Below are 22305 nucleotides of genomic sequence, written 5' to 3' on the forward strand. Positions count from 1 at the left end.
TTTCTAAGTTGACACGAAGCCCACAGGCCCTGTTTCTATTTGACACCAATAGGGTAGTGAATAAAGCAGGCCTCAGAGCCAGGACGACCTAGGTTCAAGTCTCTGACACATACTAGCAGTATTATCCTGGAGAACTCACTTAACCTCTCAGTGTCCATAGGCAACTCTCTAAAACTATAAATTGCAGAAGATAATGGCCTACACTGGCAGAGGGAATTTCCTCACCTGGAAGTTACTGATGTTAATTAAATCACTGGTCTAGTCCCAATCTCTGCTGATTAGATTTGCAAGACTCCAGATAATACATTTTTACTAGTCTTATTAGGTCAATTTCCTCCCTGGCAAGAATCCATCATTCCTATGTTTTAACCTGTGGCCCAGAAAACCCAAATCCATCTGGATTGCCAGCTGTTCACTTTCTAAACTTACCTTTTCCTTCTGAAGGCTTTGTCTTCTATGAACAGACCAATGAAAAATGCCACTCGTACCCCTCAAGTCGTCAGTTTCTTGGTCATGACTCAGTAGCCCTTTGGCAATGCCTTCTGGTGGTATTGTTAGTACCCATGTAAGTCATAAGAAATGGGTGGTGCAGTCCTTGGGTTGGACAACTTTGGGGAGGTACTCCATGTTTTAGAGATGTGTGGCTTTAGAAAAAAGCAGACTTCTCCAGTGCCAATGGCAGGCATCACCAACCAACACTACTGGTCTCTTCCTATCATTCATTGGTCTGACAAAACCAACTCATGACTCCTAAGAGGACAAGCAACTGCTGCTTCTTAGAACCTCTTTCTGCTGATGATTCCATTGGTCTCTTCCACTTCCTCTTTTTTATCTCGTTTTTCCACTTGCCAAATTTCTGATACAGTTCAGGATTTTTCTCTGCCTCTTCAAACCCTTTTAATTTTGGAGGCTCCCACTTTTTAAAAAAGGAATACTTCATCCTCCTCAATAACCGGGGGAGCGAAGAGGTATTCTTTCAGGCTCATTCATTACCTTCTCTTCTAGAAGGGAGACTAGCATGCCCTTTCAGTACGATAGAAATTATTTGGCCATGACAGGAAGACAAGTACTCTTGTAAGTTTTGCATAACTCACATTTACACAGTGGTTTAAAAAGTTTGCAAAAGCATGGTACAAGTGAATCTCAAACAATCCCAAGGCTTTATTATTCCCATCTTCCAGATGAGAAACCTGAGATTCAGAGAAGTAGCCTATGTTAACCTTGGTGGATTACAAGCCTGTTTCTTTGACTTCATCCATTACCCAAATTCTCCTCCTCTATGATAGCAAGGCTTAGTAAGTTGCATGTTGACTTTAGCATCAGGAAAACCTGGTTGTGTGATGCTCAGCAAGAAACTTTGGTTCTCTTCATGAAACCCTACGTTGCAGGGAAGGTGTTGATTGGCATTGGTTAAGTAAACTGCCTCCTCATCTGGAGTTCCCTATATCAATTGCAATCCTACATCCATTCCTATCCTATTCCATCTCTGGTGGAAGTGAGATCATTGGTCCTGAGCCATTCTTACTATATCCCATTCTCCTTAGCTCTGCTTACCTTCATTAGTAGTTATGTCTCACGTTGGGTTATTCTGAATTGGGTTTGAAGTCAGGAAGACTTGAGTTTAAATCAGACTTCAGTTGCTTACTGTGTGACCCTGGGCAAGTCACTTAACCAACTCGCCTCAGTTTCTTTATCTGCAAAATAGGGATAATAATAGTACCTATCTCCCAGGGTTGTTTTAAGGATTAAATGACATGACTGCAAAGCACTTAGCACAGGACCTTGGCACACAGTAAGCATTATATAAATGTTAATTATTATCTACACCTTTTCACCTGGGCTCCCTTGTGATCAACAAATGTACTCCCAGGAGTATAGCTTGAAGTTCATAGCCTTGGCCTTGTTAGTACTATATATATCTTGTCCTCTGAGTTTACTGGTCCAGACTAAGGCCAATACCACAAAGCTGTATGGACTCCGTGCTCCGAATCTCTACGTGAAGATATACAGAGTTCCATGCATGCCCCTACATTTAAGCAGCAGGGTCAAGGGAAAAACTGAATAACAAGGCTTGAAACAGAACTGTTTCCAGCACGGGGTATACTAGGCGATATAAAGTAGGTAAAGCTCAGCAGGAAGAAAACCAAAGTAACTCATAAGAATGAGCAAAAAGATACAAGGATGTGGCAAGTGAAGTACAGGGGAAGCTGAGTGGTCGAGCCTAGGGCTGGGAGGTAGAAGGTAGCTTTTTCAGGTAATCAGCCGGACCATCTGGTCAACTTCTACGAGGTCCTTTAATACCTCCTGCACTGGACTGAAGGCAGTAATGAGAATTCCTAGAGCCTGGCATGGGTGATGAGGCTAGGGCACTTCTAAGGAATGCTCTCTTGTCAGGGGAAAATAACTACAGGGGGTAGGATAATTTCACCACTGAACAATTTTGCAGGTGATGCAGAAGTGATGAAAACAGTCCTCTTGTAAATGTCAAGAATCCTGTGAATCAAAGAGCTTTCAGTCTAATAGGTGGGAATACGACACGCATACAAATAACTATACTTTGATAGAATACTGTTAGGTACGTAATAGGTCAGTGAACTGACACACTTAGGGGAGATCATCTTTAACTAGGAGGATCACAGCAGGCTGCACAGAAGGAACAAAACCAAGCTGGGCCTTAAAGGGAGGATTTTAATAGTTTGAGATGGGAGTAGGAGTGGAGACATGGGCCTGAGAATATTTTCAGGAGGTAGACTATCAGAATTCATCCAAGCTAGAGGTCAGGATGGCAACGGGAGGAGAGGGGAGATTGAGAGGGGGCCACTTTGTTGCCTCTGGAACATAGAGTATGGAGAAGATTTGTGTGAGATAAGGCAAGAAAGATAGGCTGGAAATTTTGTGTGCCATAGCACAAAGAAATCTGAATTTTATTCAGCAGCCAATAGGAAACCACTGAAGGTTCTGAAGCAGAGGAACAACGTGATGAAACTTCTGCTAAGACGGATGTTGTTTATGGGTATTATTTAAAATCATCTCTTGCTATTTCTACGGCTGAGATTAACAGGTATTCTCACTACAGGTTACCGTCTTCCTTACCCAGCGTGTACTCAGAGATTGCAAGATGCTTACTATATGTTTAATTTATGCAAAAATTAAAGCCAAGAAAGCCCAGAGTTCCCACCAATAGTTTAAAATAGTTGTGTGCTTGGGGGCTGCAAGGTGATGCAGTTGAGAGAGCACCAGTCCTGGAGTCAGGAGGACCCAAGTTCAAATCTGAACTCAGACACTTGACACTTAACTAGCTATGTGACCCTGGGCAAGTCACTTAACCCCACTGCCTAGCCCCCCCCCCCCCAAAAAAAAGTCGTGGGCTAGTAATTAAAGCTTGGTCCTTATTTTTCCCATGTCCATCCTTAGGGGTACTTTTGAAAAAAGTCTTGCAGACACATCCTCCTCCCATTTCTCTGGGCAAGATCACATTTTATATCCATTTTACAGAGGAAATAACTGAGGCTGAATGGGGAGTAGCATGCCAGAAATCAGAGATCTTTTCCCTACACCATGCTGCTGCAGGGGTAAAAACCATTTGCAAGCTCAGGGATACAGAGAGATGTACAATATTGGGGCGCGTAGCTGCCCTGCATTCCTGACTTCCTCTCAGCGTCTCTTTTTCGACTGCCTCGGTAACCCTCTCTTGATTCATTCCTATTTTTCACATCTTCGTTCTAAGTGGTTCACTCCTGTGGTGTGACTATATGAGGTCTCCCACACAAGTCTTTTGGCCTCTGTGCCTTCACACTCCCTCTTCATTACTCTAAGAACAGAGGAGCATAGTGAGACCCATCTGGACTGCCTGGGGTTGGGGAGCGAAACTGTGCTATCTGAAAAAAGGCTCAAGTCTTCAGTGTAGGGGTGGGAGGCTGCTGAGACATGACTGGCCTAATGCTGGCCCTTTCCATCCACGTGACAATAAATTGTTAATGGCTACTCCACTGGATTTTCTTTCTTTCATCTTAAAGGGCTAGAACCTGAAGTAGAGACCCACAGGTCCTGTTAAGATTTCAGATCAAATGAACGATCGTGCCCTTGTCTACTAAAACTGCAAACCGTGAGCTGGGCCTCTATCTCTTAAATCTGTCCCACCACCAAACAGTCCCGGGAAGGCCCAGGCTATTGGCCCCCACTGCATCTGCAGCACACTCCACACACTGGTGGCCTTTACAAACAATACAAAAACATTTATTGCAAAAGATCAGTGGTTCAAATCAATTTGTATTAGGTTATAAAGTCAAGCTCCATGACCTAGGGCAGGTCCTAAGCTGCACCTGCCCTGAGAGGGGCTCAAGATCAACAAGGCACCAAAGGAAGTCCTTGGTTACCTAAGTCACCAAGCCCAGGGGAATGCTGTCATCCCAGGCCTCCCTGCAGAAGCGCCGCTGTGGCCCTGGGAGGGGCTCGGCCGTCTGGCGTTGAACGGTAGTGCAGCACGGAGGGCCTTCACTTCACGTTTCTGACTTTAGCAGGCGACTAGTCCAGTTCATTTTGATTCCATAAAGAACAGGCCCAGAGTGAAACACCCAAGAAACCCATTGTTTCCTACAGATGCTGGTGTAAAGAATTTTCCCTAGTGTGTGTTACCTCTGCTGGGTATGTTTTGGAATTTATGGTACAAAGTATCCAATGTGTATAGTTTAAAACCACCAAATTCTGTGAGCAACTTGCCCCCCATCAATGCACTGCTACACACGGGGCCTGCTGCTCATCAGAAAGATACTGGGAACCGTGCTCTCTCTCCCAAACTTAGCCATGGAGTCTCTGAAGCCCAGCTCCCCCCCAGGGACTGAGTCCAAGGGGCTCCTACAGGCCAAAATCTCTAAGACAAAGAAAGCTTCCTGAATTAGGATTTGGGGGCAGAAGAGGGTCTGAGGCAGAGGAGCCAAAGCAGCAGTCACCAGGACACCCCCAAAGTCCAGTGCCAGCCTGGAAGTTAGTATAATCTAAGTGGCTGCAAGCAGGGGAAGAGTCAGATCGGCAGTGTCTCTGTGGAGTTAGGTGTTAGGATCTTATTTAAAGAGATGCTGCTATCTGACCAGGAACAGAAGAGTTTCCGTATCAAGTTAGGCAAAGCTGGAGGAGGGACAGCAGATTTATCACCTGCTTCAGAATCTCCCAAAGGTATCAGCATTGCTCAGTCATCCTGGGGGTTACCTTATTTCCTTTCTCAAGACCCTCAGGGGCTCCTGCCAGCTTGGCTAGATGGAGATGCTCCTGGATAGAGGTAAGCGGTCCACCTCCCCCAACCTAACAAAGCAGCCCCAAACCCCATATGCCTTCTAGGAGGATATCTCAACAGAAATGGATTCAGTTGGCCCTACAGTAAAGTGAATGGCCTCCTGCTTAGCCTGGAGGGCTGGGCAGGGCCTAGAAAGGCTGTCTTTAGAGAAGCTTTGCCCAAGGCTGTGAACCCAAGACAGGGAAGAGGCAGAACCTGTTTGAACTCGGAGAGGCTCCTTGTACTAAGCCTTAGAGCAGATCTGCACAACTTGGCAGTAGGTAGGGGCCAAAATTAAAACAGGCTAAAATTCCTGGGGCTGCAGATAGGTTAGACTTGAGATAGACTGACGATGGTTGGTTGCCACGGAGACAAACAGGAGAGTGCTCAGTGGCAACCCTACAAGCGGCCAGTGGGCCGTATGTAGTGCAGGCCTGCCTTAGAGAGAAGCACCCCTCCACCCTACACCCAAGCCAAGGGAGTGGAGACACACCAAGAAAGCGAGATTAATGCTATCAAAGGTGTAATGAATTAGGCTTCCCCTGAATTACCTTTCCTAACTGTTCCTTATTCATAAGGAACATGAAAAAAATCTGAGAGACCGAGGAAGGCACCTGGAGAGAGACTTGGGACCAACGACTCCAATTCTTGTCTCCACAAGAGGAGGAAACTGCACTTCTGGCCTATGCTTAGGTCAGTGTGGAGAACACGCGAGAAGTAGAGCTTTCTTGGATTTTAATTTCTTCAGTTGGTTTCTTAAGGAGGAGGAAGAAAAACCAGGGGAAAAAACCAGACATCGTCTGCTGAAGAATTTATGCTTCTCTCTTGTATCTCAGCTCATAAAACCGGTCTTTAATGGTCTGTTCATTCTCACGCCGTGTCGGTCCCAGCCAGATCACCTGAGCAGTTAGGACATTCTCCTTCACTTTTTGCTTTGACAAAGACACTGGGCCAGGCCATTCTTGATTCGTGGGCCCAGTCAGCAGCACATAAGAGGCATGGTGGTTCTGCTCAAATAGCACTATGGCAGGGGAGACACAAGGGGTCAACGGTCTCTCTAGGGTTACTAGAATACCAGCCCTCCCACCCTTGCACCAAAGGATCTACACCCTGGAAAGCCCACCACATCTCAGGCTGCTACCAATTAAAACCAAAGCGGGGATGAGCATCCAGGTCCCTTGAGTAAGGGTTTCCACTTACCATTAAAGGCCACAATGTTCTTGGTAATGTTGGTGAGTTCCAAAAAGATATTGGGAAAAGTGGGGTGGAACATATACAGGTTTTTCTGCAAGTCAACAGTTTCCTACAGAGAACAAAAATGAAAAATCATGGATAGTTAATGTGCTTGGTGTACATCCTGATACACTCGGGACTCCTGCACACCTCTTGTGGGCCACCCCACCCTGGACCTCCCCACCAAGGGATCAGATAATTTGGCTAGAAGGAACCTTAAAGATCATCAACCCTTTGATTGTGAAGAGGAAAGAGGCAGAGTTGGGACCTGAACCCAGCTCCTCCAGCTCCAAAGCTCAGTTTTGACCTGCTCTTTCCTCCTACCATCTGGTTAGTGGTGCTCCAGAAGAAGAAGGCAGAACGTCGGTCTGCTGTCTTTACAGTGGCTGACTTGGGGGTCCCTGCAAATGAATTCAGGGTGTAGCTCCAAAGGATGGCTCCCGAAGCAGCATCCACAATCAAGATCTGAAGGCAAAGGGAGACATGCTGGGGAAAGTGCCTACACAAGAGAACGGGAGGCAGCTGGTGGGGCTCAAGATGGAGCTGCCAACTAACTTCCAGCTGGAGATTTTACTGGCCTGTCCCAGGGATTGCCCATATGGAGCTTCTTATAACAGTGAACTCCGCCATGGTAGAGACCACATTTCCTTCTATCTGTTAAAAGTCTACCAACAGTAGAGCCCTGTGGAAGAGAAAAGGTTTGGATAATGATGATGGTAACCCTGGGAAGGAGGAGCTATTATTATCTCCATTTTATGCAACAACCCTGGGAAGTAGGTGCTATTATCACCATCTCCATTTTACAGCTGAGAAAACCAAGGCAGAAAGGGATTAAGTGACTTGTCCAGTGTCATACAGCTCGGAAGTGTCTGAGATTAGATTTGAACACAAGCCTCTATGACTCTAGTGCTTCATCCCCTGTGCCACTCAGCTAGCTGCCTGCCATAAGTTAAGATATGGTCTCCAGCCCCCGTGGGGTTTACCACATAAAAAGAGGATATGACATGTTCACAAATAATATAAAATAACATTTTAAGTGAATTCTGGGGAACAAGGAGTGAGCTGTGATTTCATGCAAGGTAGATGGGATTCCCAGGTGAAAGAAATTCCCTCCACCAATAACAGGTCAGTGCCTTCTCTACAGTTCAGTCTAAGAGCTGCCCAGAGGAGCACTGAGAGGTTCAATGACTTCCCAAGGTCACACAGTCTCGTCAATGTCGGAGGTGGGATCTGAACAGAGGTCCTCCTGGTTCTGAGGCCAGTTTTTCTGTCTGCTGCGCTGGGATGTCTTTCAGTAATTAGAGAGCTGGGAACAAAGGGGAGAGAGAAGGAGACAGGAAAGGAAAGCTTCCCAGAAGAAGCAGCATTTGAAAAAGTGGGCTTTAAATGATGAGTAGGAATTCAACAGGAGGATATAGGGAAGAGGGCATTCTGAGCAAAGGCCGGGCATGGCAAAGCAAAGGTTATGTTTACAAGAACAGACTATAAAGAGAAGTGATCTGAATGGCCAGGCTGGGAAGGGCCAGGTGGGCAACCAAGAAAGGTTTTCTGAAGAATCCCCAGCTTCAGCCCTGCATCACCAATGGCCTACTGGACATTTCAAAGTCAACATGGCCACAACTGACCTGGACGTGGGTTCAGGAAGACCAGAGTTTAAATCCCATCTCAGACATGTATCAGCCGTGTGACCCTAGGCAAGTCACTTAACCTCTGCCTGCCTCTTGATTCCTCAACAGTAAAATGAGGATAAAAATAGCAAACTACCAACCCAAAGTTGTTGTGAAGATAAAATGAGATGTTTGTAAAGTGCTTCATAAATCTTAAAGCACTATGTAAATGCTACTTATTATTAGTCACCTCCCTATTTAAAAAACTCCAGTCGCTCCCTATTATCTCCAGAATCAAGTATCACATCTTCCCTTTGGCTTTTAAAGCCCTTCATAATCTGGCCCTTCCCACCTTCTTACACCTCACCCCCGCTCCACAACACTCTGTGACTCATGACACCAGCTCCCTTGTTGTCATTCCCAGAGAATGCTCCTCTCCCAACCTGGGTGTCTGCAGGGACCGTCTCCCCTGCCTGGAATGTTCTCCTTCCCCATTTCCATGGAAGGTACTACAATTCCTCTACTCTCTCAGGTCCATAACCCTGGTGTTAGCCATGACTCCTCACTCTCGGTCACTCGACACATTTAATCATTTGTCTTATGTTTTCTGCCTCCATATCAGCCCTCTGCATCCAGGCCTTCTCTTACTTACACAATACCACCTTCTTTGAGGCCTCTGACCTAGATGATTATAACAGCTTCCTAACTGGTCTGCCCAATCCAAGTGTCTCTGCTCAAGTCTATTTTACATGCTGCTACCAAAATGATACACCACATGACTCAGTAACTCCAAGGGCTCCCTCCTGTATCTGGAAGCCAACACAAAGTCCTCTGTTTAGCTTGCAAGGCCCTTCGCTCCTTGGTTTCCACCTATTGGGCACCATTCCCTCTCCTGCTCTCTGTGATGCAGCCAGAGTGTTTCTCCTCTTGGTCCCTCCCATGCCACGGATGTCTCCTGTCTCCATGCCTTTGCTTGGACTCACCCCATGCCCTCCATCACTCAGACAACCATGTTCTTCTTCCTTCAAGGTGGGTCTGAAAAACCATCCTCTAAACAAAGCCTTTCCTGATTCCCCCTAACTTCTAGTGCCCTCCCTTCCAAACAACCCTGTATTTAATGGCTTAGTATTTATTCCATATACAGTTATATACATACACAGAGGCAGTGTGCTCTAATGCATAAAGTACAACTATGAGGACAGGAATACTTCGGAGCTGAGGTGGATTGAATTCCAACCTCTGATATATGATGCCCAGGTGACCCTGGGCAAATCACTTTAACCTCTCACTTCCCTGGGCACCTCTCTAAGATGGTAAGTTTCAGAGAAGTTCTACCATCTGTAATGGCAGAGAGAGTATCCTACACCAATAAGAACATAGATTCAATTAATATATTATTACGCTTCCATTTCTGCTGTTGTTCAGTTGTTTTCATTTGTGACAAACTATACTGGAGTGGTTTGCCATTTCCTTCTCCAGCTCATTTGACAGATGAGGAAAGTGAGGCAAACAGGGTTAAATGACTTGCCTAGGGCCACACAGCTACAAAGCGTGTATATTTATTATTTCCTTGCTAGTAAATATTGTTTTATTCTTTGCATTTGTAAAGAGAGACCATACGGCACCTGCCATCTGAGGACACTTCTGTCACTTAGTCCTCTGGTTTCTCCAACTCGGCAGCATGAAAGGTAGAAGAACCCTCACACCACCTGACCTTCGTGGATGTGCAAATGCTGATCTGGCAGCAGCAAGAGACACTGAGACCCACTGAGCCACCCGCAGGAAAGGACTTCTCACAGAGGTGGCTGCCTCTCTGCCCATCTCTGCTCGCCGCAAGAGGCAAGGCACCACAAACCCTACCTTTCCTGACCCTGGGTGGCCTTTTTGCCCTTTCTGCTTGGCACCCTCCTCCCTTCATCACCCAGGCCCCTCTTACGCCAGAAGCAGGTCTCTTATTCCTTATCCAAGGAATATACTGGGTCCCAGCTCACTCTGGCTGCCCAGACTTATCTGCCTCAAGCTTCAGAGAAAGACAGGACTGAGCAAAGGAGTTTGTTCAAACCTTTCTTTGTTCACCGGTTCCATTTTCAAGGACTATAGCAAGTGCACCTGGTTTGTAGTAGCCAAGGACTGGTTTTCTGGAAGGATAAGAGTAAGGAGATCAAAATGGAGATTCCTACAGAAAGTCACTGGAGTAACTAATATTCCAGGAACAAGCATAGCAGCTGATTCTCACAGCCAGCCTATACCGTTCACAGACAATTTAAAACAAACTCAGTGAATGTCAGAGCTTTCCCTGCAAAGAGGCAGCGCAAAGCTCTTCCTCATTCCTAAGCACATAGTACCCCCGTGGCAGTGGCAGGTTTAATGGACGCCGTGCCCCCTCCCCCACTGTGAGCAGCACAGTCTAATGGAAAAAGAGGCGGTGGTTTAGAAGATCCCAGCGCTACCCCTTCCTAGCTGGGTGACCTGCGGCCTAGCATTTAACAAGTCTCACTTCTCATCTATAAAATAAAATAATACCTTACAATAGGACTGTTTGTAAACAGAAGTGCAGAGCAAACAGAAGGCGATAGTGTTATTTTACAAGGTCTCCTCCCCTTAATAATCTAAGCTGCCCCTCTCTTCAGGAAGGAAGGAAACAAGCACATTATTATAAGTGCTTACTATGTGCTAGGCACTGAGCTGAGCTTTAAAATTATCTCATTTGATTCTTGCAACAACCCTAGGAGGTAGGTGCTATTATCCCATTATCATCATCATCACCATTTTACAGCTGAGGAAACGAAAGCAAACAGAGGTCAAGTGGCCTGCATTCAGCTAGTAAGCATCTGAGGCTAGATTTGAACCTGGGTCTCCCTGTCTCCAAGCCTAGCACTACCCAGCTGCCCTGGCATGAGAAGGTATTCCTGCTTTTTTGAACTATCTCATACACAGAACACCAGTCCCCTGCTTCAGAGGCCAACGATACCTCACAACTTCAGATGTGTTGAGGGTCCACTTCGAAATAAGCGTCTGCCCATCCAGCAGCTCACATGCATCTGATTTCACGAGGAGTATGTCTTCCCCTGCACTCCCAGGTACTTTCATCAGGTAACGGATTGTTCCCCAGCTGAGTATAAATGCAGAGGGAAGGCCCAATAAGACAACAGAGAGGTTTCTTGGGAGGAAAAACACATTAGTTCTATAACTAGATCAAAACGTTTCCAATTCTGACAAAACTGAATTATGAAAGACAGAGGTGCTCATTCTGGTGAGAGGGACTGGCCAACCAGAGACAAGAAGAAATTTGGCTTTTCCATGTTTGCTCCCCACCTCTGGAGGCAATTGTCTGTATTATCTCTAATCATATAGTTACCTCCTTATTTTAGTTATTCCTCTTCTAAAACATTTGGAACACTGTCCTCTTTTTTAAAAAATTTATTTATTTTATTCTAAACCTGCAAATAATACTGCTTTGCCAGTTTATTTTGCTCAATTTGGAAAAGAAAAAGGACTAATTTTATACGGAAAACAAGGGACTTATCCCCTTCACTACTCTTCTCTATAATCCTTTCCTCTTCAACTACTATTTTCAATCAACAAGCATTTATTAAGACCAGGCACAGGATCTGATCACGCTATCCCGGACCTTTCCAGACTCGGCAAGTATTTTACCCGGTAGACAAGCTCTGAATGCTGGTACAGGAGGTTCTTCCCACTGACTCCAACTCTTGGGCTTCTCTCCATCCTCCCCTCCATATCACTGCACTTTTATTCTATGCTCTCTTCCTTCAGTGCCTTTTGCTCACACTTTTTCCAATATCTATAATGCCCTCTGTCTCCTCCCCCGATGGGTGTGATCTTTCACCCAATTTCATAGCATTTTATACCCCTCTTATTCATATTAGATATATGTGTGACCATGCCTTAGCACAGCCATGAGACTCTTTAAGTTCTTGATCACTGGGAACACGTCTCTTCTATCTTCCTTTGTGCCTAGCACTGCACACAGTAGGCACTTAGTATTTGCTAAATGGTCAATTCTTCTTTATTTTTCTGATTTTTATCTCTGCTTTTGTTTGTTCTTAATTCCTTAAGCCTTGACTATGATACGTAACACCAAGCCTCTTCCCTTTAAACTCTTTAACATTTTTAGTCTTCTCTGTGGTCTTTTACATAGGCTTTTACATAGGCCTCCATATATACCAAAATACAGAAGCACTTTTTGTGCTAATAAAGAAATGAAAGCAAAGGAGATGCCCATCAACCAGGGAATGGTTAAACACTCTATGGTACATGAAGATACCATAAAGTAGGACTTCTTAACCTTTTTGGGGTCACGGACCCTACCCTTTCGGCACTCTAATGAAGTCTATGGACAATGGCTCAGAATCATGTTTTTAAATGAATAATATAAGCTACAAAGGATTTCAAGGGAAATCAATTAAATTGAAATATATAGTTATCAAAGTATTAAAAGGGCCAAATTCGTGGATCCCCAGGTTAAGAACCCCTAATGTAATGGAATACGATTATGCTGTAAGAAAAAATAAATATGACTCTAGAAGACTTATGTGAACTGGCAGGAAAAGAGAAAAAACAACAAAACAATCAAAACTAAATGTTATGGCATTGTAATGCCCAAGCCTGACCCTCATATGAGGAAGCACTTTCTTTCTTTGAAAAGGAAGAGACTTGGGGTATGGAACACTTTATTATAATGTCAGACTTTTTCAATGTGCTAGTTAGTTTTACTGAACTGGTTTTTCCTTTTTTTTTTTTTAAACCAGTCATAATGGATGGCTGTTTGGGAATATGAGGGGGAATATACTGTGAAATATAGGTGAAATAAAATAAAAGTTACCAGTAGTAATTTATTTTAAAAACATTTGCATGAGTCAATTACTTTTTTCAGCAGGGAGTTCCCCTCCTCCACAGAGGAATGGAAGTGCAAGAAAATATGACTGTATACAAAATGAACCTGTGAGAAGGAGGTATTCTGTGGGTAGCATTGTCAATCATTATCTTCCAGTAAGGATCTTCCTCAAATTTGTTCTTTTTTCCAGTCATTTGCTCATAAAGATCCTTCAGAGAATATCCATAGAGGGAAGATGCTGCGTAAGACAAAAATGAATCAAAGGTCTGGGTCTAGGCAGTGGCTCACAAGATGCAGGGCTAAAGAATACCAATCTTCTACCAAAGCTCACGTACCAAACTCTTAAGGGTCTTTGGATTGGGAAGCACAACATGTGTTCTAGGCAACATGGAAAAGTGGACTTAGCAGTCAAAAGGCTTGGGTTGGAGTCAGGGCTTTTATACCTACTAAAGTGTGATTATGAGCAATTAATTTTTTCTTCCGAGTCAATTTCTTTCTCTATAAAATGGGAAGAGTAACCCATTTTGATGGGCTATTGCAAGAAAAGTGTTTTGGATTAAGAGAAACTATTATTATTATTTTCCCTCCAACAGTCTTTAAAGAATTTGTATAGAATTTGCATAAGAAGAATTCAGGGGATCTTTTTGAGAAATTGTCAGACGACCAGCAAAGATGGCAGAGTACGAAGAAGTAGTATGGCTGAGCTTTCCCCCACAACCGAATGGGAAATCCAGAAAAAACTTAAAAACAAAAATAATTCTGAGTCATTTTTCCAGCCCAGGTTATCACTGGGACACAGGCAGAGAAGTCTGCAGACTCTGGGATGGGGTATAGCCAGGAATGGCCAAGTAGCATTACAGGCTAGACCCTGGAGGAAGGCCATATGTGACTGTGCACCAGGGCAATAAGGAATAGAAGTGGGATCCAGGGCAGATTGAGAAAGGAACCTATAACTAGGGGCGGCATTCCAGGATAAGCAGTTGTAGGATGTAGGCTGTGCACCGAGTGTGGAGTAAGTACAAAAAGCATGTAGCAGCTAAGTGGCTCTGGTCCCAGGATAGGAGCAGGATCTTAGATCTAGCCCTCAGTCCAGTCTGAAGCCTGCAGTGGAATAATGAGGACAGTAAACCCAAACCAAAGGGGAGTTTGCAGTTCTGTCACTCAGAATCCACAGAGTTTTCCAGTTGGTTGATGGTGCAGTCTAGCAGGGAACTCCAACCAAGGGCAGGCACACAGCTGAATGGTCATACCTAAGCCAATGTAAGAACTTGCAGAACTCAGACCAAGAGGCCAAGCATTCAGACTTACTCTAGATCAGACCATTTTGAGAGCACTCAAAGTTAGAAAGTCCCTGGCCTTCAAAGGAAACTGAAGTTCCCAAGAGGTGGAGATAAAGAAGGACAGAAGCATGGAGAGTGGAGAGGTCAAGCTGAGAATGGTAATGTGTAGTGGTACAGTTTGAATTTCCAGAAGCCATTTCAGAGCCTTGAATATAGAAGGATACAACAAATGTCTGTTGAATTGAATTAATGGATGAGAGATACTGCTGACAGAGAATAAAAAGATAAGGCACTGGAAGTAATGCAACATTAGACAAGTCACTTAACCTCCTTCATTCTCACTTCCCTCACCTCTAAGATGGGGGCGCTGGACTAGGCGGGTTCTGAGGTCCCTTCCAGACGCACTTCTGCAATCCCGAGACGCTAGGAATCTGAGTGAGTGATAGGATGGTTCACAGTTTTCACTTCTGTGATCCTAAGACGCTAGGAATCTGAGTGAGTGATAGGATGGTTCGCAGTTTTCTCTGGTAGAGTTGTCTGGATAAGACTATGGTCAGAGGGGTTATTACATAGGGGTTATTCAGAACTGAAGATTAGCAGGGTAGGAACAATGGAAGGTCAATGGAGCAAGGGACTGAAGGGTATAGGAGAGAGCACTCTTGAAATAGTTAAGTCAGGACTATGTAGAGAAGAAAGTGAGATTGGACCTGGGCCAAATGGAAAAAGAGAGTGCCAAGAGACTGAAGGTCATATTGAGGGTGAAAAACAAGCCTGGGAAAAATAAAGGAGAGGGAGAGGAAGAAAGAGAGGAGATTATGGTTAGAGAGAGGAATTTCAGCATTGGGGATCTGCTAATGGAGTGTCTTTGAAAGACAGGGAGGTCTAAGCTGTGACCACCCTGGCCGCTGGCTAAAGTAGAACAAAAGTGGAGGTCACAGTACGTGAAAAGTTCAAGAAACAGAAGGACAGAGTATTTGAAGGATACTCAGACATGATGTTTTACTTGTCGACACATTTTCAATAAAGAAAAGATAATATTCTTAAAAAAAAAGTTAGAAAGTCCCTAGCCTAAGCTATTATCGAGATCCTGGAATAACATACCTAAGAAAGCAGCAGCTGGAGGACCAAACGGACACAAAGCAGGATTGAAAGACAGCCCAGCCATTCCCTTCAGAAGCACAAACAACTCGGCCCTAAGGCAAAGTCCAAAGTTAGACTGGAAGAATAAGCAAACAAAAAAGGAACCTCATCATAAAGAACTATCACGGTGATAGAGATGCTCAAGACACAGATCTAGAAGAGAGTGACTCCAAAACATCTACAAGCAAGCCTCACAGAAAAACATAGCTTGGATACAAGGTTAGCTAGAATTCCTGAAGAGATGAAGCAAGAGTTTGAAAAGACCTAAAAATGATTTTATAAATACAATGAGTATACTAGAGGAAACAACTAGAAAAGAAGTAAGAGTGGCAGGGAGAAAAATTGGAAAAGAAATGATAGCTATAGAAGAATTGGAAAGATAATCAACAGCCTGGCAAAAGAAGTGTAAACCCTCACCCAAACAAGAGACTTCTTGAAAATTAGAATGGACCAAAGAAAAGTAAATGACTCCATAAAGCAACAAGAAATATTAAAACAAAGCCAAAAGACTGAAAAAATAGAAGGTATAAGGTATCTCATATCAGAAATTTACCTGGAAAAAACAACAAGGAGAAGCAATTTAAGAATCACAGGACTGCTTAAAAGCCATGACCAAAAAAGGACTAGATATCATATTAAAAAAAAAAAACCACAATAGAAAATCACTTAGAACTAGAGAGCAAAGTAAGACTAGAGAGAATCCCCTGTTTACCTCCCTCAGAGAAACACAAAAATGAAAACTCTCAGGAACATCACTGCCAAAATCTAGAGCTTCCAGGTCAAAGCAAAAATCCTGCAAACAGCCTAAAAGACAGGATTCAGGTATTGTACCAGGATCACACACAATTAGCAGCCCCTCTGTGAAGCAGTAGAGACTGGAATATTCCAGAAGGCAAAGGATCTAGGTTTATAACCAAAAATAATTTACTCAACAAAACTGAGTATAATCATACAGGGGAAAAAAACAGGCCATTAATGAAATTAAGCATTCCTGATGAAAAGATGAGAGCTGTGTAGACACAGGAGTCAAGAGAAGCATAAAAGGGTAAGCATGAACAAGCAATGAAGGGCTAAATGAGGATGACCTGATTACGTTCTAACAAGATAGATAAGGTTTTCCTCAAAACCTTGTTGTCATCAGGGATTACAGAGAAAGCTTAAAAAGACAGGGGTGGGGGGGGACGGGACGGACAGACACAGACTCAGAATGTTTCTTTAATGTTTTGATGCTCTTAAAATAAGAAAGGAAAGGGAGGGGAAAAGGAATACACTCAAGGGGAAAAGGTGAGGAAAATTAACTGACATAATTTGGGTGCACAAGTAAAATACCATACAAATGAAGAGGAAGGGGTGAGGGAAGCCAGTGACACTCAAGCCTCATTTTCATCTAAACTGGTCAGAGGAGGGAAGAAAACACATATGGAGTTGGTTGTAGAAATACACGTCACGCAACATGGAAGAGGAAGGAAAAGGAAGAAGGGAAAGGGAGGCTAAAAAGGAGGACAGATTAAGGGAAGGATAAGTTCTAAGCTAAACAAGCTGTAACTAAAGAAGTGTCATCTCCAAATTGAGAGCACAGAGTTTTAAAAGCAAAGAGAGAGAGGAACCTATGACTGGCCTCTGGACAAGAGGAAGAGAGAAGGGGAGCAGGGAGCAAAGGCTGAATGTGACAAACCTAAAACTCTGGCATGGAGAACGTGCCTTTTCTTACCACCCTCTTCTTCATAAAGGGGGAGAGGGAAACTCTGATCAATATAACACCTAACCAACCAGAGGACCAGGATGAAACATCCCACCATCCTCCTGATGGAGAGGTGTTAGATTTAATGTGCAGAGTAAGACACCCATTTTTACAGAGCCAATGTGGGCATTTGTTTTGCCTAACTATGCATATTTCCTACAAGAGATTTCCTTTTCTTTTTCTCAATGGGGAGGAGGGGAGAGAACATTATAAATGCTTGTTAACCAAAAAAAATTTTTTAAAGAGAGGTCCAGTACAAAGAAAAAAAATACCGGAATGAAAAATAATGTAGTAGGCTCCAGTGTTTGTGACATGCATGACATAACCAACATCTCCTTCTAGATTTAGGCGGCTCACGAAACCAACTTGTTCACCAGTACTGCTTGAAAAGAGGTAACTTTTAATCTGGAAGAAAAAGAATCCCCCCCCCAAAAAAATATATCAGGACAGTGCAGTTATTCTCGTGCCACTGAAAAGTTAGGTGGAACAGTGGATACAGCACTGGGTCTGGAGTCAGGAGACCCAAGGCCAAATCCAATGTCAGCACTTAGCACTGTGAAAAAACTGCAGGTTTGGAAAATCTTTCTTATTTAAGAGTTCCACCTCGTAAAGATTTCCCTCAGAGGCCTGAAACAGAAATGGAACTAGGCTAAAAAAAATACAAACATTGAAATTAGCCACCGTGGTAGATGTGTAAATGCTTCGGCAAAGGAAGGGGCACATTTCAGAGGCAGTTATCCTGCAAAATTTGAAAGAAGAAAGAAAAAAATATTATCTGTCTTTACCCCCTGCAGAGCCAGACAACCTCCACCTCCCCCTGCTGTCTATGAACAGGACCCTGAGCCTTAACTCAAGAATCTGTAACTAAAGGAAGACAAAAGAAAGTGGAAGAAAAACACAAAGGAGAAAATAAAGGAGGGTGTGTGTGTGTGTGTAGGAATAAAGAGAAACCCAGGAATTTACAGCTGGTTTTGACTAAAGGCCACTGAAATAGTATAGAAATAATATTTGTAAAGTGCTTAGCACAGTGCCTAGCACATACCAAGCACTATATAAATGCCAGCTACATTATTATTCTAATGTCAATTTACTCTGGAGCTGTAGGCCTGTGGGTTCCAAACTCAAATGAGTCAGGACTTAGTTTACTGATGGAGTAGTAAGAAACAATTGTATCTGGAAAGGGAAGCAGGGAGGGGGACAGAGGAACCCCACAATATGGCAATAATGTTTTCCATCGCAGAAAACGTATCTCATTGCTTGGAAGAGAATTCCTTCTCTTCCACCAAAAAGTATGAAAGAAATGTTTGTACCTCTCTCCCCGATTTGAGGAAGAGTAGCAGGTCTTGAACCTCATCATCAGTCACATCAGGTATATTCAGGAAGGGGGTCAGTATTGAGGTATTAACTCCAAAGCTCGAAGGCAGTTTCCACAGTATTTCCCCTTAAGAGAAAAAAAAATGTATTAACGGTGAGCAATGGCTTTAAAAATCAACTCTTTCTTCAAAAATCAATATTCTAAGAGACCCTAAGATTTCTGAGTGGAGATTTCACAGTGCCAGTAAATGCTTGTTAAATTGAATTCAATTTCAGGACTTGCTGGTCCCAATTTCAGTAACAAATGATGATTACGTTTGTATAATATTTCACACTTTTCAAAAGGGCTTTCCAAACATTAATTCTTATCTGAAAGGCACAAGAGTCAGTTAAGCATTTCTTAAGCACCTACTCTGTGCCAGGCATTGTGCTGGAGCTGGGGTATGAAGGAAAGCAAAAGACAGGCCTTGCCCTTGAGGAGCTACCAGTCATTTAGAGGAAACAACATGCCAACTACTACTTACCAACAAGCTAGAAACAGAAGGAAGCACCAGAACTAAGGGGGCTGGGAAAGGCTTCTTGAAGAAGCTAGATTTCAGATGGGACTTGAAGGAGGTCAGGAAAAGCCACAAGGCAGAGAAGAGGAGGGAGATCTGTGGGCATGGGGGACAACCAGTCAAAAGGCTTGGAAAGCTGGGAAATGGAGTGCTGTGTGTGAGTGAGGAACAGCAAGGAGGGCAGTGTCATTGACTCCCTGAAGAACCCTCAAGTAAACCAGATGTAAGAAGACCGCAAAGGTGGGATGGGGCTAGGCGGAATGCCAAATGAGACTTTATATCTGATCCTAGAAGTGATAAGGAGCCACTAGAGTGTGTGTGTGAGTGAGTGTGTGTGTGTGTGTGTGTGTGTGTGCATGTGCACACACAAAATAATCAGACCTCTACTTCGGGAGAACCAATGTGACAGCTAAATGGAGAATGGCCTGCAGCGGAGAGAGACCCGAAACAAGAAAGCCCGACCAGAAGCCTCTCATGACAGGCTAGGAGGGAGGTTACGGAGAGATAAAACAAAGCAACTGGGAACAGAATGGATAGGAGGGTGAAGAGCTGAGGAGGACACCTTGGTTTCCCGCTTGGGAGCCTTTGGAGGGAAAGAGAACCAGTTCTGTTTTGGACAGGAGTACAAGATATCTACAGAACATCCATTTCCAGATGTCCAATAGTTAACTGATCTATAGGAATGGAGGTCAGCAAAGAGGTTAAGGCTGGATAAGTAAATTTGAAAATCATCAGGATAGAGACAGCAGAGCCCTGTGGGACACCCAGAGTTGACCTAGGGCATGACCTAAATGAAGGTCCAGCAGAGGAGGCCGAGAAGGAGCATTCAGATAGGCAAGGGAGAAGCAGGAGAGAGCAGGGACTGACTGGAGAGGGTGGAAGGTGGGGATCAGAGAGCTCCTCCTAGATCCTCCATTTAAGGACAGGGCCCAAGACGTTCATTTCATAATCTCCCATGAGGCTGCAGTATTTCATCCTGTCCCTGCCTCAGTACCTTTTCTCTCTCTGATCCCACTTCCCCATTCCTGCCATTTTTTAGCTTCTATTTAATTTTTAATGTGCTGTCTTGTCTCCCCCCTAGTTAGATTGTGAGCTCCTTGAGGACAGGGATTGTTTTTAGCTTTTCTTTGTAAATACAGAGGTTAGCATAGGACCTAACACATAGTAGGCCCTCAAATGTTTGTTGACTGACTAGAGGTTCAGTGTATGCTCATCAAGATAAACAGGGAAAATAACACATATAGTACTTAGCCTTTATAGAGTTGTGGAGAAAGCACTTTGTAAACTGTAAAGAGTTATTTAAGTGTAAGCTATAATTATTATTCTTGGTGATCTGCAGACAAAAAGCTAGCTATTGGTATTATAACCATTTGGATCTACTGAATTTCTCAGGACAAAAACCTTGATACTAAAACTCTTGTTCTAATCCTAAATCTCTTTACTCACATAATTTTCCTTTCCCACCCCATAAAATTTCTTCGTTCCCTGAAATTATTTCTACTTCTTGCTCTTTTCTTCTCTTTCATACTCTGTAAGCTACAATTAATAGGGAAGTTCTGAATCAGCTATTCACACAGGGAATATTGTGGAGCCTGAAAACATGCTCATCTATCTCTATCCTAAAGGCCAAGGAGTTTGCAGTCTCACTTTTAGGTTTATTTAGCTGATTTCCCCAAAATCAGAACAATAAATGCTCTCCAATATTTATTTTATCAACTTGTTTTAAATAGTCAATCCCAAACCATTCTTATCTCATATTTGCTGACAAGCTATTCTTATCCCATGTTTTAGAGGTACAAAGTCAACTTCCTTTCCTTTCCAGATGCTTTCCTGGACTTGAGTCTATTTTACAGGATCCATCTATAATTTGAAGAGGGGACTCACACAGCCAAATTTTAGTATAGGGGTCAGTGGCCTATAGCATGCCTACTAAAGGTGCTCAATGGCCAAGGTTGTATAAGGAAGTACACACAGGCATGCATGTGAGAGAAGAGCTTGTCCTGCTACCCTCTTTCTCCTTCCTATTTCTACCAAATCTAAGACTTCCTAGGGACTATCTATGATTTATTTTACTAATAGGTGCAACCAAGAACTAAGGCAACCCCAAAATTGTCTCTGCTGAAGAGCTCAACCCCGTAGGCTGGGTAGGATCAATTTGAGGTCATCATGAAAAAGAAACAAAAAACTCACATTGGCAATGGTTTCTCCTTCACAAACCAAGGGCGACCCACCCAGGGAGCACCATAACTCCTTTGCATCTGGGTTTAGATTATATAAAGAATATATTCCTGGCACACAACATCTTAAATTACGTTGAATAAATGAAGTCATAGCATGGTTCTTTTAAGAGGGTGCTGACCCCTTTTTAGAAATTTAATTAAAAAATCTACAACATAAATCTTTGAAGATGAAAATGTTGTCTTTTTTTGTCATTTTCTCCCCTCTGACGTCTAGATCAGCACTTCTTAAACTGTAAGTCACAACCCTATGTGGGGTTGTATGGGATTGTGAAAAATTCAGCAACAGTAAATGGTTTCTGAACACACAATGACCAAAAATTAATTAAAAATCAAGCACGTAATGAATCTGAGGTGTTTCTAGCACTGCTTGCCCATGCTGCATCAAACAACTTCACTGCACCTTTGTTTCTGAACACAAAGCATGCACACCTTGCACTGTGCATACCCTCAAGCCACATAACACCGAGGAATGCCGCTTAAACGTGAAAAGGGGGTCGTGAGTGGAAAAAGTTTAAGAAGCCCTGATCTAGAAGATGCCCAACACAGCAGGTACCTAATAAACAGTTAACTGGAACTGTCAAGATTTTGACTCCATTGGATGCAATCCTCCCACGACGTCCCCAAACTTCCCTAAAAGACCATGAAAGTTTAGCAGAGAAAATATAAATATGTTCCACCTGTTTTTCCTACCTGTGGAAGAATCAACTGCAAGGAAAGAATTATATTTCCCCACAATGAAGCAGCCTGAGAGTGGGGGTGGCCCCTTGGTCGTCTGGTGATCAAAACATTCCATGTTGGCCACCTCCTGAGCTACAGGCTTCTCCCAGAGCAGGCTGCCATTGGCGCCAGACACCGCGGCCAGAAAGACGCATGGAGAGAAGCCTAGGAGAGGAAACCCAAAGTCACCGTCGGCATACACACTTGTGTTTGTTACTCGGTCCATTTGTTAGAAGGAGCACTATAATTACCTCTTAATCCCCAGGTACTTCTGATTTTCCTTTTTAAAGTGGAGTCTTTACAGGGTTTAGATCCTGCCACATCAAACTCATGCATTGTTTCCCCTAGA

General features: G+C 43.6%; 1 protein-coding gene across 1 annotated transcript in view; it reads right to left on the bottom strand.

The window, feature by feature from the left end:
* Positions 1-4211: 4211 nt before the first annotated feature.
* LOC114043865 (protein FAM234A-like) overlaps positions 4212-22305 on the bottom strand; it is a 54111-nt gene continuing 36017 nt past the window's right edge. The window contains exons 4-12 of the mRNA XM_027863090.1: positions 21930-22121; positions 18439-18569; positions 17401-17533; positions 13073-13205; positions 11081-11221; positions 10172-10247; positions 6827-6967; positions 6470-6572; positions 4212-6290 (exon numbers count right to left, since the gene is read on the bottom strand). Coding sequence (XP_027718891.1) covers positions 6082-6290; positions 6470-6572; positions 6827-6967; positions 10172-10247; positions 11081-11221; positions 13073-13205; positions 17401-17533; positions 18439-18569; positions 21930-22121 — 1259 coding nt within the window. The 3' untranslated portion in view covers positions 4212-6081. The remainder of the gene's footprint in view (positions 6291-6469; positions 6573-6826; positions 6968-10171; positions 10248-11080; positions 11222-13072; positions 13206-17400; positions 17534-18438; positions 18570-21929; positions 22122-22305) is intronic.

The sequence above is a fragment of the Vombatus ursinus genome, unplaced genomic scaffold, assembly GCF_900497805.2.
Source record: "Vombatus ursinus unplaced genomic scaffold, bare-nosed wombat genome assembly UNPS02014770.1, whole genome shotgun sequence".
Lineage (NCBI taxonomy): Eukaryota > Metazoa > Chordata > Mammalia > Diprotodontia > Vombatidae > Vombatus > Vombatus ursinus.